At 43.6% G+C, this 18,287-nt stretch overlaps 1 protein-coding gene across 4 annotated transcripts in view; it reads left to right on the forward strand.

The window, feature by feature from the left end:
- The first annotated feature begins 655 nt into the window (after positions 1 to 655).
- Positions 656 to 18,287, forward strand: part of parp4 (poly (ADP-ribose) polymerase family, member 4) — a 46,520-nt gene continuing 28,888 nt past the window's right edge. For 3 of the 4 annotated variants that reach the window (XM_085136172.1, XM_085136175.1, XM_085136174.1), the window contains exons 1-19: positions 656 to 1,056; positions 1,451 to 1,685; positions 2,014 to 2,107; positions 2,975 to 3,053; positions 3,148 to 3,252; positions 3,490 to 3,648; positions 5,775 to 5,912; positions 6,028 to 6,195; positions 7,031 to 7,182; positions 9,433 to 9,564; positions 11,603 to 11,701; positions 12,252 to 12,435; positions 12,536 to 12,677; positions 14,660 to 14,802; positions 14,898 to 15,029; positions 15,652 to 15,738; positions 15,820 to 15,984; positions 16,061 to 16,107; positions 16,258 to 16,339. In XM_085136172.1, the coding sequence (XP_084992298.1) occupies positions 931 to 1,056; positions 1,451 to 1,685; positions 2,014 to 2,107; positions 2,975 to 3,053; positions 3,148 to 3,252; positions 3,490 to 3,648; positions 5,775 to 5,912; positions 6,028 to 6,195; positions 7,031 to 7,182; positions 9,433 to 9,564; positions 11,603 to 11,701; positions 12,252 to 12,435; positions 12,536 to 12,677; positions 14,660 to 14,802; positions 14,898 to 15,029; positions 15,652 to 15,738; positions 15,820 to 15,984; positions 16,061 to 16,107; positions 16,258 to 16,339 (2,469 nt within the window). In that variant the 5' untranslated portion in view covers positions 656 to 930. The remainder of the gene's footprint in view (positions 1,057 to 1,450; positions 1,686 to 2,013; positions 2,108 to 2,974; positions 3,054 to 3,147; positions 3,253 to 3,489; positions 3,649 to 5,774; positions 5,913 to 6,027; positions 6,196 to 7,030; positions 7,183 to 9,432; positions 9,565 to 11,602; positions 11,702 to 12,251; positions 12,436 to 12,535; positions 12,678 to 14,659; positions 14,803 to 14,897; positions 15,030 to 15,651; positions 15,739 to 15,819; positions 15,985 to 16,060; positions 16,108 to 16,257; positions 16,340 to 18,287) is intronic. The other variant, XM_085136173.1, reaches the window with a different exon arrangement.

Here is an 18,287-nt window from a genome sequence, read left to right on the forward strand (position 1 = left end):
TATGGGACCACGAAGCGTGCACCGGACCACGCTTGATATTTGGGGAAATCGAAGGCGCATTTGGAGTATGCATTTCAAGTACACTTCGAATTGGGACAGCCGTCGTCGCGTGGCGGTGACGTAACCGCACTTAAAATGCGTACTTCAAGCGTGCATACCCCGAATTGGGACACAGCATGTATTCCTCGTCCACATGTCAACGCAAAAAAGGAGTTTTAAAAAATCTCAGTTTTCGGTGATTCCAAACGCCGTTCACGTGGACGAAACAGCTGCGTGTTTAAAAATACCTGTGTAGGTGTAAAAGGCGTAAAAGAGTTAGTAGTTTATTTTATTACTTCTTGTAATTTATTGCAGATTACCTGTATTTGCTTAATTGTTTACTAAATGTTTGAGGTGTGAAATAAACTGCAATGGAGCAAAATATGTGTGTGTGGTTGGAGGATGTGTTAGTGCGTGCGCGCGTGCACGCGGGGGGGCGCAAACATTTTTCTTGTAAAACAAAGGGGGGGGAGGGGGGGCCTAGCAAAAAAGTTTGGGGACCACTGTGTTAATGTCTGAATATCTGTGACGCTTCAGTCTGATTCGACACTGATTTGTCGTGGACGTGTTCGAGGACGGAAACGCCTCTGTTAACGTCACGACCTTTATTTTGAAAACCGAACCAGACAGGAAGTTAAATGTTGCTGCTCCCTTTAAGTTAGTCACCGGACGAGTGCGTGCTTCGGGTACTTCGTCAGTACCTTTACTTTGCTGTTTCTGATCGTGTCGATGCTTTGTTGTATATGTTTACTAACGAGCACGAGTCCCGCGCGGCTGTTCTCTAACTGATCGGTTTCATTGGATACTTTTTGCTGCGAGTTACTTCCGCATTTTAACAGGAGTTGGCGGAAGCGCCAGCTGTGTGATACACGTCTCCCTCGGCTTCCAGACATGGCGGTGTTCGACAACTGCTCGGTGCTGTTCGAGCTCAGAGGTTTGTCGTTCAAGGAGAAGAAGAAGGTGAAGTCAGCAGTCACAGGTCACGGAGGCAACCTTTCGTTTGTGGTCAACAAACAGGTCAGAGAGCTGTCAGCGCGGGGGGGGGCTCCTCACGGCTGAATACTCAAATCAAACTTTACTAAACTTTACTTTACTGCGTCCATGTCGAGCTGCAGCACGTGACTATTTCAGTATAATGTTCACAACATTTTCGTGGATTTTGAAACCAAGCTGCACCACGAATGATCGAAGTCATTCAAACTAGAATTCTCCCACATTTATAGAAACATGTAGTTAATAGTTATGATCAACGACCAATCGGCTGCAGCCTCACAGGACAGTCTGCTACCAACAGAAGCACACAAGTGAGCAAAAGTGCTCATTCTGCAGCTTTATGTTCAGAGACCAAAAACCAATAAATACATTTAAACATCTCAGACTTCTCTCTCATTTCTTCCTGCGTTTCCCACAGTGCACTTTGGTAGTGACAACCGATGTATCCAACCTAAGCTCCAACAGGCTGCGCAGCATTCAGAAACACCGCACACCTGTGGTCGGGGTGGATTATGTGTACAGGTGTGTGGAGACAGGAGTTCTCCTGCAGGTAGATGAATACAAGCTGGACACGTCCTCTGCCTCATCAGGTCCTCTTCATCGCCCCTCCTTCAAGACGGCTCCGCTGGCTTCACTCGCACCTCAGCAGAAAGGTCTGTACAGAAAGCACCACTAAGCAGATGTTTACAGTTTCATTTATTTCTTTTTTCCATTAATTTGATTGAACTGATTGAAATGCATTCACATTAAAAATGTTCAGGAGACTGAGCCAGCAGGTTGAACTAGTTTTATTAGGTCAGATGAACATGGGTGGGTGCAGCTGTGTGCAGTGTTACACAGTCACATTGTGTTTAAAGCTGATGCAGCACTGTTGTGCAAATGGATAAGAACCTGTTTGCTCCTCGGTGTGTGCAAAGATCTATGCACAGCGTGATATGATATGGAGTTAATTATTAAACTGTGTGTGTGTCCATACTGCAGGGTCAAAAGGCCGGGCCCAACCTGTGGAGCGTGTCAGTGGGACTCAGAGGCCAGAGAGTCCTGAGAGGAGTGGGAATGTGCTGGACAGGTTCAGGTGAGAGACGCCATCTGTCTATCAGCGAGTCACATTAGGACCATCTGTCTGTTAATGTCGACACCCTGAGTTATGAAGACGCCTCTGACCTGTCACGGGACAAAGGACCAGGGATGCACTGATCTAATGTTTGGGATCAGATATGTGTCTGATTCTGGTTCAAGAACCTGGATGTGCTATATGGTTAACAGCCAAGTCCATTCTGCTCTGATTTACACAAACTGGGTTCATGTGAGCGATTACACGGCAAAGCGTGTAATAGGCATGTAATAGGCATGTAATAGGTGCACGGTGTGCGTTTCACACTTTGCCTCTGCCGAGTGTGAAACGCACACCGTGCTCCTATTACACGCCTATTACACGGCAAAGCGTGTAATAGGTGCACGGTGTGCGTTTCACACTTTGCCTCTGCCGAGTGTGAAGTGGACACACAAGCAGAAGTTGCTTATACAATATATTTAAAGTCAAGAATCACTAGTAAAGGCACGAAGTACATCCCAGCGTCCTTCTGTGCCAGAAATGCTAAAGCTGGGCTGCTAATATGTAATTACATGTTTATACCACATGACAACAACAGTGGTGTCTGTATATTGTCAGGTAGAGCCTACAGCAATACAAAGATTGTGATTATTGTCATGTTGGCTTGAAATCAGGTGTCTCCATCTGCTGGTACCTCATTGAACTGCAGCACAGACAGATGGTCACAGTTTCAGCCCCGCCCACGTTGGGTTCAGATCTGGAAAGATTGGCCTGGTTAAAAACCTGAACTGTTTGTTCTCTGTAGTTATTAGATAACTGCTCTGACACGTTTTCTGCAGTCACGGCGCCTCAGAAGACGACTGATGTTTGAAATGTTCATCTTGACAGGATTTATAGAGAAACGGATTCGGATCTTCCATCAGACCAAAGAGACTTTCAAGTGGCAAAGTATTCAATCTTTGAGAAGGTAAAAGAACGTTTTTGTAGCTCACCACTCATGATATTCCCACAGCAATAATCACTGTAATGACTCTCACTGGTATTAAACATGTGCGCTGTAGGTAAACAGCAGCAGTTGGTGTGTGCTGGAGCTGCAGAGCTTCAAAGGGGAGGAGGGGCGGCAGTACCGTGTGGTCAGATACTGGAAGGATGATGTACTGTGTGAGGTAAGAAGTGTTTTTATATCCACAAACAACAGACGTGTATACATGTGTGAGACTGACTCCACTCCACTCTGGTTCATGTTTTCTGTGTCCTGATGTGAAACTCTAGCACAAGTAAGCAGCGACTGTCTGCAAAACAGGACGCTGACATAGGAAGACATGTTCCACAATCACACGTCACTGGTTGCATAGACCTTTGATTCTTTGGTCTTTTTTTGCACACATACTTGTGTTCCACAGAAGAAGGCCGTGAGGGACAAGCTGGTGTTTGTGTCCACGTCAGAGGAAGCTCTGGAGGTGTTCCAGGCCCTGAGAGACAGCCTGGAGGCTTCAGGTCTCCGGAGGCAGAGCAGGTTTCCTCCTTCTGCCCGTGAGATGGGCTCTGCGCCCCTGCAGCAGGTCTGACACACTCAGTTTCCATATTTCATCACATCTTTGCTCTCAGCCTTTATTTACTTCACTCGTTTTTTATTTGAAGAATTAAAGTTTAAATAAAAATGTTTCCCACTTTCTTTCTGAGGTTTAACCCTTTAAAGCCGGTCAGAGCAGCACGCTCTGTTTTGCGTAACTATTTTTAAATCCCGGTAGCTCTGCAACCACGTGAGCTAGCGCAATAATTTTTTTTGCATATGAAACCGGAGGAGTTGTACTTACATCTTATGCCATCAGCTTGTCCTCGGTCACAGTTTCCTTCCACATATAGTTTTGCAAAAACTGCATAAAAAGCACTTGCAGCAACACAAACATAATATTCCAGAAACACGCTTTGCTGATCCGATCAGCTGTTCATAACACTTCCTACGTTGGAATAGACGTCAGAGCGAACTATCACCTGTCCGCCATGACCTGCCCAAAACCGGAAGTGACGTCATTTTCCGGAAATGTCGTTTTTTACCATCAGGGCCTCATGAGCCTATACTGGTGTTTTTAAAGTTATGTTTGACTTTATGACTTTCTGTGTGGTTTCTGGGATGCTTAGGACTCATATTGCACTGCTGGAAATAGTTTATTTTGATGCATATGCTGCTTTTTTGCAAATTTGCATCATAATATTTATTTTCGTTTTTCCTACAGTGTATAAAAATTGGTGTATTTCAAAAATAAAAGTATGAAGACACTCAAAATAAATTTCCTGTGGTGGGAAACTATTTTGTGCAACTTTTTTGTATTTACAGTTTTGAGGGATAAGCCTCTTAAATTTCTCTAACTAGAAATATATGTTAAAAAACAAAAACGATTTTACATTTTTTTGTAGTTTATTGCACTTTTTTGCAATTTATGTAATTACTATGCACTTAATGCAGACATATTATTAAAATCTGGGCTGTAATGGTTGTATTGATGTATATCAACTTGAAATGCTCCCAAAAATGGCTCCACAGCATGTAAACATATAATATAAGCTCTGGCAGACTTGGTTCTATGGTAGGTCTTAAAGGGTTAATGAATCCTCAGTTTTTCCAATGAGGAATATTGTTGAATATCAACACTGACCAAAACACTGGTTATAATTTTGATATATTAAGAGGACACAAAATTACAAAGTAACTCCCACCAACCACTGTGGCCTAAATCACCAACCTTTACTACACCTTTCTCTCTGTTAAACTGTATTGCAGCAGGTCACAGTACAAAGCTGTGGGTGGATCGTCTCACACCATGAATAATAACAGTTCAGTACAGATTTATCAACAATGCTCTGCTTTATGTGTTCGTGTCACATTTTATGTGCTCAGATTAAAGTTTCCTAAAAGTAATACAGAAGGAAAACATGATCTGCTTTAAACTAAAACGACTGAATTCATGTTTCTGGACTAAATTTGGAGCTGGACGAGAGAACATGTGGGAAATCCTGTTTCTTAGTAGCGCGTATGAAATCTGAGACCTCCATCTGTGCTGCTCAGCAGTTGGATGATTGTGAGGGACCAAGCAGCCAAAGCAAAGAGGACACAGGCAAAAAAGTGTCTTCAAAAAGGGTTTTCTTTATTTTAACCCTCAAAAAGTCCAAAATTAATAAAATTCAAAAACATACTTAGCAGGCCCATAAAAGAGGTCGACTAAATATAACTCCACAAAAAGTAATTTCCAGAAACTTAAACAAAACAAAGTGAGACACAACTTAACTCACAAACTGACCTAATTACAAAGACACGTGAGGGTAGCTTTTATAATGATTTGGCCATTTGAACACAATAGGGGGGGAAACACAAACACACTAATATTAACTAAGCACAGAATAACCTAACTAAACCTAAAACAGCTCCTGGTAAGCCCAGGGTTGGTCCTGCTGAGCAGGCATGTTGTTCCCAGACAGGAAACAGCCCAAACTCAGGTAACTCAAAGAAAGAGAAACATAATTAATATAACAAAACATTTTAGAAAAACCACACAATGTTACTATGTTGGGTTTAACCAAATGATTAATGAAGAAACCTGCAAAGCAAACGAATAAAGTAAAAAATGGACTGATTTACTCCTGTGTGGCTGATGCCATCACACTGATACATGCTCTGTTTGATTGACAGCTGCTCCTGGAAGAGAAGCTCAACACAGGAAGCTTATCACAGGAAGTGGGTGTGTTTGTGGAGCTGCTGTGGACCGAGGCGCTGGGCTGCCTCGACAACGTCCTCAGAGTTTCAGTTGACAAGCTCAGCCTGAATGATGTAAGAGCTTCTCTGTGGACTGTTTGTAAAACGTGCTGACGGTGACCACTGAGATCAGCCTGACCTGATAGGTGTGTGTGTGTGTGTGTGTGTGTGTGTGTGTGTGTGTGTGCAGGTGAGCAGGGCAGAAGGCTTGTTGCTCCAGGCTCAGAAGAAGCTGACAGAGGGAGACCACACTGAGCTGATGAGTCTCCTGGAGGACTTCTACACTCTGCTGCCACACAGACAAGCCTCCATGTTTCCCAGCACCAAGCTCATCTCTCAGAAACTGGACCTCTGTCAGGTAACACGTTCATACAGGAGGCTCCAAGACACGCCCACTGACGTCACACGAGAAAAATATCCTGCAGAATGATTTCTGTCAAAGATGCAGTGTGACTGCGCCGGGACAGAAAAGCCAACAAAACGATCAGAACAACTCACGATAACACCGAGAACACCGACCGGTTCCACCGCTTCGGCAGCACGTCTGATTCTGATTCATAAAATCTCAAAGGTCAATGTGACAGGAGGGAAACAAAGGCGTGCACGTGATGTAAAGTACACATAAGGCCTCTCCCAGCTGCTGGGAGTGTTTCTGAAGGAGGGACGTTGCACTATGAACTACGACCCTTTAACTCCACCAGGAGATGGCGCTTTTTCACTAAAACGTTTCACAATTTTTTGATCGCTTTTATGCTGAAATATAAAAAATTGGTTTAGAAAATGTCAAACTGGTGGATAAACTGTGCACTGCGACACTACAGACTACCAAAACAATCCCAGCATGCATTTCTTCATTTATCCAGAGATGTTTGGTCTTATTTGGGCTTCAGCTGTTCCGGTTCACTGTTCCTCTGAAGAACTTTTCAGCTTTTTCCTACTAAAACATATTAACACAGTAAAATGCTAACCAAGCTAGCACTGCAGCACTGGTGTAAGCTGTCCTGTGTCTCAAATATCATCACACATTTGTAGAAAACATTAAAGAAAACAAATACACGATGACTTCAAAGGTTAAAAGTCTGTTTGAAGGGCCAGAGGAGGATGATGATTGGTCCACGATATCGATCAGCTCAGCCTCTGTGCTCTCTTTGCGTCTTTAGACTAACACAAAACAACCATTTGATTTCCTCTAGTTAATCCGAGATGTTCTGAATGCAAGTGAGATGACTCTGAGGAGCCCCGCCCCTTCCACTGTGGGGAAGTATCGAGCTCTGAGGTGCAGCGTTGAGACGGTTCCCCCCGGTAGCTCCGAGTTTCAGGCGGTGACCGATCTCCTGCAGGACAGGTAGTTTCATGTCTGCTTTCCAAACGAGGATTAAGTAACAGCGACACGACGTTCAAATTCATGGTGATATATTGTGATAAGGACCCAACACACAGGATTTCATGTTGTTTTGACGTGTTGTGGTCACTCAGGAATAGCCACTATATAGTCACTATATATACCAATCAAAGCTTTATTGGCCCCCCCCCCCCGACCTTACAAACACAACACAGACATCACATGGGGATACAGGTCGGAGATCGGTAGCGTTACAGAAAAACACTGAAATGTACACTACAATGGGAAAGTACAAGAGGAAAAAAGAGATTTTTCTTTTACAAACAACTCCTGAGAATTTCGAGCTGTTTTTAACACACCGACACCGACACCGGTCTCTCAATCTGCCGTTGGAGAGCCGCGAGTTTCTCCATGATGTTATTTACCTTCAATTCTGTGGTCTTTTCAGTCTTTTGCTCACAGAGCAGATTCTGAGACCTCACGACCGCAGCCAACTGATCCGAGATGTAGCTTCCGCCCAGAGGTGTTGTTCCGAGTGGATTCTTCCCTGATGTAATCCAACATACGTTCAGAGGTGTTGTTCTGAACCTTCACTGCAGCCGTAGCCTCTCCAAGCTCTTATCCGTGCTGCCTTCAGTGAGCCCTTTCTGAGAAGTCGCGCCTCGTCCCATCGTTTCAATCCCAGCGGGCAGCCTTGTGGGGGTTTGAACAGCCGGTTCCACTTTCTTAATTCTCCGATAAGTCAGGGCCAAGCCAGCTGCGATCAGCAAGAACCCTGTTATCATGGTTCTTAATAGGTAGATATCTTCAGCGTCCTTGATCGACAGTCCTGCCAGGCACACGATCCTCCATGTCTGCCACCCGTCCATCGTGTACCCGGCAGGGAAAGTCCTTCCAGGGCACTCGGGCTCTCCTGAGCCCAGACTTCTCGTTAAAGGGTCTCAATAACATTCAGAGACCAGTTGATCAAATCCATAATTCTCTTTAGGTTTTAGACACAGACACAGTCACGAGACAAGACAAAGACATAAGAAGCTAAGCAGGGAAGATAAGGGAGAGGAGAAAAGTGCGACCGCCTTCGCTGAGAGCCGAACGAGAGAGTTTATATACGCAGAGAAGAAGAAGATCGTTACGTTGAGCACTCACACCTGCCCCTCCACTGCAGCAGGCCACACCCCTGCCACTTTAATATAGATGTTGTCCTAACACAGGGGTGTCAAACTGGGGGCCAAAGACTCCAATCCAGCATTTTGGATGGCTTTGGAAAACATGAAGAGACGGCTTTTCCTCCCTCGTGGCCATTCGTACTACACATTATAGGTTTCTGTCATTTTACACATTTACTTTAAGAACAGCAGCGTTTCTTTATCATGTACAAAAACTCAGACATGCTGTTGAAATTCTGCTTCTCTGTCTTTTACATACAACTGATTAAACGTGTCCCACCCAGATCAAAGTGGGCTTTACTGGCCTCTGATGTAACATGGGGGTGACTTCCTGCTCCTTTCTGACTTGGTTCAGATCGCCGTCCCGGTGCCTCAGATCTCTTTTTAAGTCCAACCTCAAAACCCACCTGTTTAAAATGGCCTGCTCCATATAACTCATCCACGAACTTAAACGTTCTGTCTGCTACTCTTATTGTTGTGTATATTTCATGTTTTATTTGCTGTACAGTGTCCTTGGGTGTTTTGAAAGGTGCTTTTAAATAAAATGTGTTATTATCCCTGCTGTAAGAAGTCGTAGTTGCAGAGGTAAACGAGCCGGATGATCTGATATCGTCGTGTTGGTGTTGTTCCCAGATCATCATGAAAATGTTGTTCCAGGTTCAACATTGCAAGTAACCAATCACATTATTGTGACGTTATTCTTTTGCGCACCAACCCATTCGTGCATTTATGGAATTCCAATGTTGCAAGGACAATATCAATTCTGCTTAGCGTTTATTAAAGGGTTAGGGTCCGTTGATCGGTGGACAAAGGCGGTTTCTCGCAGCTTAAGTACAGTTTTTTGTTTTACGCCGGTTTTTCCCGAAGTCGCAAAAGTATGACATCACAACATTCTGATTGGTCACTTGCAATGTTGATCCTGGAACAACCTTTAGTATGATGATCTGGGAACAACACCAACACGAGGATATCAGATCGTGCAAACGAGCCAACGTGTTCACAATGATCTGTCTTCAGTTTTCTGTCTTCTGTATGCAACGACACAAAGGTCTTTCACAGATGTTTCCTGCTTTCATTTGTTTCGCAGCAGGCTGCAGATCCAGCAGATTGTGCGCGTCGGCCGAGGGGTGGAGCTTCAGACCTTTAAGAACGAGCTGGGGAATGTTAAGCCACTCCTCCATTCCTCCAGCCCCAACAACTTTGTGGGAATCCTGTCTCGGTGAGAACAACCGATCCTGTCGTTTGTCTCGTACCTGATTTACTTCAAGCTGAAACCCACATCGACAAAACTCTTCTGTAAAGCATTCAGAGACTCAGCTCGTCGCATCGAGCTGTGGTCGACGCTCTCATAAGTCTGAATGTCGTCAGGGTGTTGTAGTCACCCGCTGTGGGCAGGCAGGCGGGTAGAGTGGACAACAAGAAGGCGGCGCTTTAGCTGCAGCTTCCAAATATCTCGACGAGTCTGGATCTCAGTGACGTCGACCTCATGGAAACTTCATGATAACTTTAATTGATACCACAGCTGCATTTAGTAGCGACCTGGACCTGAAGGTCAGAGGTCAACTGAAAGTTAATGAGGAACATTTATGCCATAGATGCATCTTTGGGGATAAAACACAACCGTGTGGACGTCTTAGCCCATTTGCACGTTTGGTTTAATGTGTCGACCAATCAGAGCAAAGACTGAAGGAAAAAACAAAGATTTTCTGTATTTATTGTATTTCAATAAATACTCTGTTTGGTATTTACATCTACCTGATAAGCTAACAGGACGTCTCTGCCTGCTGCTCCTTCTGTTCAGATCTGTGATGCTGTGTGGGAATAATAAATGGAAACTTGGTTATTTGCTGGACAGGAAACGAAGAGAAACCTATCTAGACTGGGGAAGATAACACGGCTTAACAGGCAGACAGAACTCACACAAGGATACAGCAAAAACACAGGGCTCGAATAAACACCGGAGCAATCGGGGAATGGGAGAGGGGAGGGAAACACAGCTGGGACAAATCAGACCTAATGAGACAACAGAAGCAAAACCAACACGCTGCACACAGGACGGGGACTATCGTAGTCTCAGGAGCTGCAAAGAAAAGCGTCTGGACTTCTTTAAGTTGCTTGAAGACGTTTCACCTTCATCCGAGAAGCTTCTTCAGTTCTAAGGTCAAATGGTGGAGAGTCCCAGATATAAACCTAGTGGGAGTTTCCCCCCACAGAGGGACAAATGGCAATGACCTGGATGACTGAGAACCTTCACAGACAGACAGGGACTATCAAAATAAAACAGGAAACACAAAAACAAAACTTAAGGACTAAAATTACAGAACAAAGAACAACTAGAGCTCGAAATACAGAACCATAAACCAAAAGACTGGTAATGATGAACCACGGTGAAAGCTCAATAATTACACAAAAATCCAAACGCACCGACCCAGGACCGTGACGCTTTGGGTCACACCAAAGGTTTGTTGTCTGTGTGAGACGTCTGTGTGAGACGTCTCGGTTTTTAACCAGTTAGAGGGAAATGTGATTTGTCTTTAAGGACACTGACCGGCCGGACACAGTGTCTCTGGATGTTTAGTGCTTTATTTCTACAGCCCCAAATCACAACAGTCACCTTAAAATGTTGTCAGTGGTTTCACATCTATCATATACACAGACATGCATGATGTGTTTATCACTCTGAAACATGTCGTTTTTTCACTTTAAATAAACATCATGTCCATAAACATTTGGACAGAGACAGGTTTGGTTTTTTATCACAATGAATGTTGAATGAAGTTCAGACTTTCAGCTTTCATTCAGAGGGTGGAACAAAAAGATGTGAGGAATTAAATCAATTTAATTTAATTTAATTTAATTTAATTTAAGAAATTAAACTAATTAATTAAAAATTAAAATTAATTTAAATTTTCAAAAATTTAAATTTAAATCAATCAACTCATCGTTTCAGGGGCTCAGACGTCAGTGGACAAATGAAACAAGTGAAAGTTGTTGAAAAGCCTTTTCTGCCACTGACAAGTGTTGAGTTCATGGACATCACCAGATGCGGAGCTTCCTCCTTTGTCGTGCTGTGCCTTTACTGCAGCAGCAGAGCCAAAGTTTAGTCTTCAGCCAATGAAACGCTCAGTTAAGATCAGCTGACTTGGCTCTGGCTGTACGTCTTGTGTCCGTCTGTATTAGGAAACACCGTCGAATCATTCAGCTCGATTTGACTTCCTTTATTAACATAACGATATCTTTGTCTTTGTCCTCTTCAGTGGGCTGCTGCTGCCCCGTGTGGGCGTCGACCACCACGGGATAGAAAGAACCGACGTCGGCAAACTGGGCGGAGGAATCTACTTCAGTGATTCCCTGAGGTTAGTCGAAAATCTCAATTTTCCAGTTTCTTTGTCTGACACATACGCTGCTGTGCAAAAGTCTTGAGCCGCCCCTCATTCATTGACATTTTGAGTGAAAAGTGCAAATGTTGGTGGGAATACGACACATAAGGCAAGTATAAAGAACTAATTCAAGGACGAGAGACGTGTTCCCGTTTTGTGTTACAATCTGGATACAAATCTGATGATTACATTGGTTCCAACACCACAGCTGAACTCAGTGTTGCACCTCTCCCCCGACTGCCGTGCGTATCGGCAACGCTTTGAACCAAAACGTCCAATTTGAATCAGATCATGAGACTCGTTGACACTTATTTTAACGTGATCTTGTGCCTCAGCATCTTCTCCTTGGTTCCCACGCCTAAGAAGGACTGTGAGGTTCATACGCTGTGTTTTCAGTCCTCTGGTTGTAGAGTTTCCTCTGAATGACCATCAGTAATAAAAGCTAAATGATTCCACTTGTTGTTATTGGAGTTTTGATATCTTTGGACCAACATGGCAGCAACACAGTCACGTTTTCCGTCCACAGCACCAGTCTGAAATACTCCAAGCCCGGCGTGACGGATGGCTCCCGGCTGTTGTTGGTGTGTGACGTTGCGTTGGGACGTTGCAGGCAGGTCTACAGGACGGACGTCCTGCTGAAGCAGGCTCCCGATGGATACGACAGCGTGCGCGGAGTCCGCCGCACTCCAAGCACTCCCTCTGAGTTTGAGGTAGGACTGCGTGAGCGTTTACATGGAGATAAACAGAATAAAACACTCACTGCCCATTCACTAACGCACACAAACATACGTCCACTCTTGTGTCCTCCAGGATGACGAGTATGTGGTTTACAGTCCTGATCAGGTGAAACTCAAGTATGTGGTTCAGTTCAGCATCCAAGGAGACCAGCTGAAGGACTTCACACCTGCCGTGAACATGTCACCGGAGCTCTGTCTTCCTTGTTCTGCTGAAGGTGAGCACTGGACATCAGCTTAGTGGTTGAACTTGAGCTTTCATACGTTTTTACCCCTCAGCTGTAAAAGGCTCATGTGGTAGCAATTCAATTCAATTCAATTCAATTCAATTTTATTTATATAGCGCCAAATCACAACAAAAGTTGCCTCAAGGCGCTACATAGATACAGAGAAAAACCCAACAATCATATGACCCCCTATGAGCAAGCACTTTGGCGACAGTGGGAAGGAAAAACTCCCTTTTAACAGGAAGAAACCTCCAGCAGAACCAGGCTCAGGGAGGGGCGGGGCCATCTGCTGTGATTGGTTGGGGTGAGAGAAGGAAGACAGGATAAAGACATGCTGTGGAAGAGAGACAGAGGTTAATAACAGATATGATTCAATACAGAGAGGTCTGTTAATACATAGTGAGTGAAGAAGAAACACCCAGTGCATCATGGGAATCCCCGGCAGCCTACATCTATTGCAGCATAACTAAGGGAGGATTCAGGGTCACCTGGTCCAGCCCTAACTATATGCTTTAGCAAAAAGGAAGGTTTTAAGCCTGATCTTAAAAGTAGAGATAGTGTCTGTCTCCTGAATCCAAACTGGAAGCTGGTTCCACAGAAGAGGGGCCTGAAAACTGAAGGCTCTCCCTCCCATTCTACTTTTAAATACTCTCAGCATCGTCACCCGCTGGTCTGGCAGCCTGGATGGCCAAGTTTATGATTCCACTAAGCTGAGAATGAAGCAACGTAGAAATTTGAACCTCCAGTACTAAAAATCATCAGTGACCATGACCTCAAGATCAAGTTCATAGGTCTGAAAAGTCCAAAAGGAAGCCACCCAGGATTATGACATTTATTCTTGCATCGACTCACATTAAGCCCAGACTGATCCCAGGTGGGGTTAACCAGTAACACCACCAGATATAACAGATAGTGGAGCGAGCACTGCTCCACAGCTTTCTTTAAAGGTAAACAGTGACGTCATTCATTGAGTCGGCTCATTAGATGTAGCTTATAATTCACTAGAGGTGGGAATCACCATACATCCCACGATACGATATTATCACAATACTTAACGCACGATACGATATTATTGCAATATTTTAAAATATTTTGCGATACTCAGATTCTGTACATAAAGGTAAACTTTATCAATATTCATTTTATCTAATATCAAAGTCTCACACTCAGTCTTTCTCTCATTTCAGTTTGATTGTTGACAAACTGAACGGTTTGTATTACAGTCTAGTCCAACTTAACTGAATCAACCATCTGGTACAATTATAGCTATTCTGAACTATGCAGTTTATGAAAACTATGCAGCCCCTTCAGCAACTGAAGAATTTGAAAGTAAATTAAAACAAAATATAATTTTACATTAAATAAAAAAGTTTTAAACTTAATTAAAATAAAACATGTCTTAAATTAAAATAAGTAAACTGTCATGTTTATTGCTGCCAAAAACAAGTTAAACACATTTGGACAGTGAAGGAATGTCAGGATTGTTGCTCAGAAAAAGGATCAACATGCTCTGAAGTCAGAGCACAAAAACCTTTTTGTAACAAAGTATCGATTTCTGCTGTCCCTGTATTGATACATTATTAGCAAACAAAATATCACAATGCTACACAGTATCCATTTTTCCCCCACCCCTAGAATTTACAGATGGACTTTTTTACTCAAAGCACTTTGTAGTTTATCGTAGAAAGACACAAAACCTTTGCATGTAGAGTTGGTGAAACTACACAACAACAGTTTTTCGTCAAGCTCTTCAAAGTGTTTGTTTGTACGTCCAGGATGTTGGTTGTGGCCTCAGCTACAGGTTTGTTGCCATGCAGGCTGAAGAAGAGTCAAAATCCTGCTGCAGTGGCTTCTTCTATGTGAGAGGACTGTGTTTACTGGTCAGGATGGGACTGACAGTCTCTAAGCGCTAAACAGTGAAGCTGAAAAATAGAAATGAAGCTAACCACGTCATTTGTCTCTTGTTTCTGTAGAGCTCAGTTTAGGCGACGATATGTTTGAAAGCAGTAAAAACCCCTTGGAAGAGGTGACCGCCGGACTGTTGGACAGCGCTGGTCAGCAGCTCCCTCTGCAGGCCGTTCATGTGAAGTGTAAACTGATGGATCTGCTTTCGCAGGTAACGGTGGCACATCGAGTCTTTTCTGTGTTTTTCATTGTTAGCTTGCTGACGTACGATTTGATGTTTGATGTGATCGTCTGTCTCCTTGTTAGGTCATCATCTTCCAGAAATACACAAACCTGAGCTCAGTGCCCATCGAGGCAAAGTATGTTTTCCCTCTAGACGATTCAGCTGCAGTGTGTGGCTTTGAAGCTTTCATCAACGGGAAGCATGTCGTGGGACAGGTAACGGAGCGTTGTTTAAATACTAGCTCACCGTCTGAAAGTTTTCATTTCCTGTTTCTATGAATTACAATATAAACACCTGTCAAACTCTCCCTATTTATATAAACACATATAGAGATATAGATATAGATATATATATAGATATATATATATATATATATAGATATATAGATATATATAGATAGATATATATAGATATAGATATATAGATATATATATATATATATATATAGATATATATATATATATATATATATAGATATATTATATAGATATATATATCTATATAATTTATAGATCTATATCTATAGATCTATATAGATCTATATAGATATAGATCTATATCTATATAGATCTATAGATATAGATCTATATATTATATATCTATATAGATCTATATCTATATATATCTATATATCTATATATTATCTAGATAGATATATATCTATATAGATCTATATAGATCTATATATCTATATCTATATATTATCTAGATAGATATATAGATGTATATCTAGATGAACGATGAATAGTGAAGCTGCTCAGTTTGAGGGACTGCGTCTATCGTGGTGTTATACTGTTCAACACAACGTGAGCAAACCGATGGATGTTTGTTTCTCAGGTGAAGGAGAAAGAAAAAGCTCGCAAGGAGTACAAACAGGCTATTGAGCAAGGACATGGAGCTTACCTCATGGACCAGGATGCACCTGTACGTCTAAGCGCACACACACACACATGTAGGCCCTTTCAGCTTCCACTGGTTGTGACATGGTCTTTGTCCTCACTGCAGGATGTGTTCACCATCAGTGTGGGTAACCTGCCCCCCGGTGCAACCGTCCTCATCAAAGTGACCTTTGTCTCCGAGCTGATTGTCCGGGACGGCACGCTTCTCTTCTCCCTGCCCGGCAGCGTGGCTCCGTGGCAGGAGAGCGCAGCCCTCAACCAGACCACACAGGTAACAGATCCTGTTCAGCTCGTGATTGGATCAGTTTGCTTTGATGAGAAACATGACTTTAAACGTCACTCCACAGGTCACTGTGGAGAAGGTGTGTGTGACCGATGAAGCTGCGAGTGTCAGGTGAGCGAAACGAAGCATTTCTGTTAACCCGTCAGCGTGAACCTCGTCTGCTCATCCAAACTGTTAACAACTGAACAACAGCTTTGCAGCATTATTATGTCGTGCATCGTGTTTTCGGTTTGGTTTCCATCACTGTTCCTTTTCTCTCAGAGAGTTCACCTTGGACCTGTCAGCTGAAATGCCCTACGAGATCTCCAGCCTGCAATGTATCACTCACCAAATCAAGATGAAGGTCATTTGGCTTTTTGTTTTACATTTTCGTCACGATATTTATCAGTGAATGAGGAAGGGGTGTGTTTTATGTGAGTGCAGATTAGAAACTGCTGCAGGCGTGATTCAAAGCCTCTGGAGATGTCGTCAGCTTTGGGACTGTTGTTGACCAAGACTGACACAAGCAACTTGAATTTTCTGTCCGTCTTTCTTTGAGGTTAACAATAAAATTCAGGCTTAATTGACAAATATTTCTTCCTCCAAAAAACCCAAACAAGATGCTCTGAGTGAAGTGGATGAAACCTTCGCCCACATGAACAGAATCAGCTGTTTGGGATAGACGCTCATGTTGTGTAAACAAAAAAGTTACATTTCCAACTTTCAGCTTGTTTCCGAAGGATCACAGCAGACGGATCCACAGAACCTGCTTTTGGAAACACCATCCATCTTCTTCTGCTTATCTATGGGGCCAACAGCCCAAGCAGAGAAGCCTCCGTCTGAAGGAACACCAAGGTGTTCCCAGGCTGAGAGATGATCTCTCCAGCATGTCGTGCCATGATGGCACCGGTTCTGACATAAACGGTAGTAACCAGACCGAAAAGCAGCGCACATTTCGGTGCTTTTTTCCCTGAGCTGTCACACACTTTAGATTCCAGCCAATCATTTTACGTTTCCGAGGATAGTAGGCGGGTCCAGGTACGTACGTTCTTTTAGAGCAGAGCTACAGATTAAAAATGCCCAAGGCGAAGCGGTCAAAGTCTGGCTGTACTTCACAGCAAAAGATGCAAACAGCAGCCTGCAACAAGTGCTTTAAGCTGATACTGTGATGCTGTCAAAGGAGGTAACACCTCAAATCTGATGAAACACCTGGCGACGCATAGCGTTTTTTTAAAAGCCGAGAAATGCGCCGTATTTGATAGCTTGCTGCGAGACCTCACACCGAGCACATCTACTGCGGGTGTGGTGCCTGTTATCGACCCGGAGTTAGCAACATCCCCCAAAAACCCGAAGAGGAGAGTCCTGGCCCCTAGCCCTGCCAGTGTAGCAGAAATGATGATGATGATGATGCAGCAGCAGCCGTTCTTCTCTGCGTGAGAAGCTTAATGTTGTTCGTGTGTAATTTACGTTGAGTAGGCTAACCACGTTATTACATTAATGCATGTAAGGTGAACTAGCAAACATCATCATAGCTACATGCAGCTGTCTTCTTGTTTGATGGCAGATACTCCCTTCACCCTGGACAAAAAGGCTAAAATGACCAAAGAAAAAGTGGAAAACAGTTAAACATGAGAGGTTTTTGGACAAAGTTTGTGTTTTTTCCATTGTTTAAGCTGCTTCCAACCAAGAGTGATACCATATATGCCCCATAGCTGCAGAAAAGGCTAACATTGTTATCTTTTTACAAAAAAAACAGCTGAACATGAGAGCTTTTTGGACAAAGTTTGTGTTCTCCATTCTTTAAGCACCGTTTAAGCACCGGCACCGTTTCAAAAGTACCGGTTTGGTACCGGTATCGGATAAAACCTAAACGATACCCATCCCTACCCAGGAGGCATCCTTGTCAGATGTCTGAACCACCTCAGCTGCCTCCTTTCGATGTGGAGCAGCAGCGGCTCTACTCTGAGCCCCTCCCGGATGGCTGAACTCCTCACCCTATCTCTAAGGGAGAGTCACCCTTCGGAGGAAGCTCATTTCTGCCGCTTGTATCCGCGATCTCGTTCTTTCTGTCACTACCCACAGCTCGAGACCATAGGGGAGGGTTGGGACGTAGATCAACCATTAAATAGAGAGCTTTGCTTTTACACAGCTCTCTCTTCACCACGACGGTGCAGCGTCCACATCACTGCAGCTGCACCAATCCGTCTGTCGATCTCCGGCTCCTTCCTCCCGTCACTCGTGACCAAGACCCCGAGATACTTGAACTCCTCTCCGTGAATCGCTACCTAATCATGATGGGTTTGTGTGTCCCA

This window comes from Neolamprologus multifasciatus, chromosome 16 (genome assembly GCF_963576455.1).
Source record: "Neolamprologus multifasciatus chromosome 16, fNeoMul1.2, whole genome shotgun sequence".
NCBI lineage: Eukaryota > Metazoa > Chordata > Actinopteri > Cichliformes > Cichlidae > Neolamprologus > Neolamprologus multifasciatus.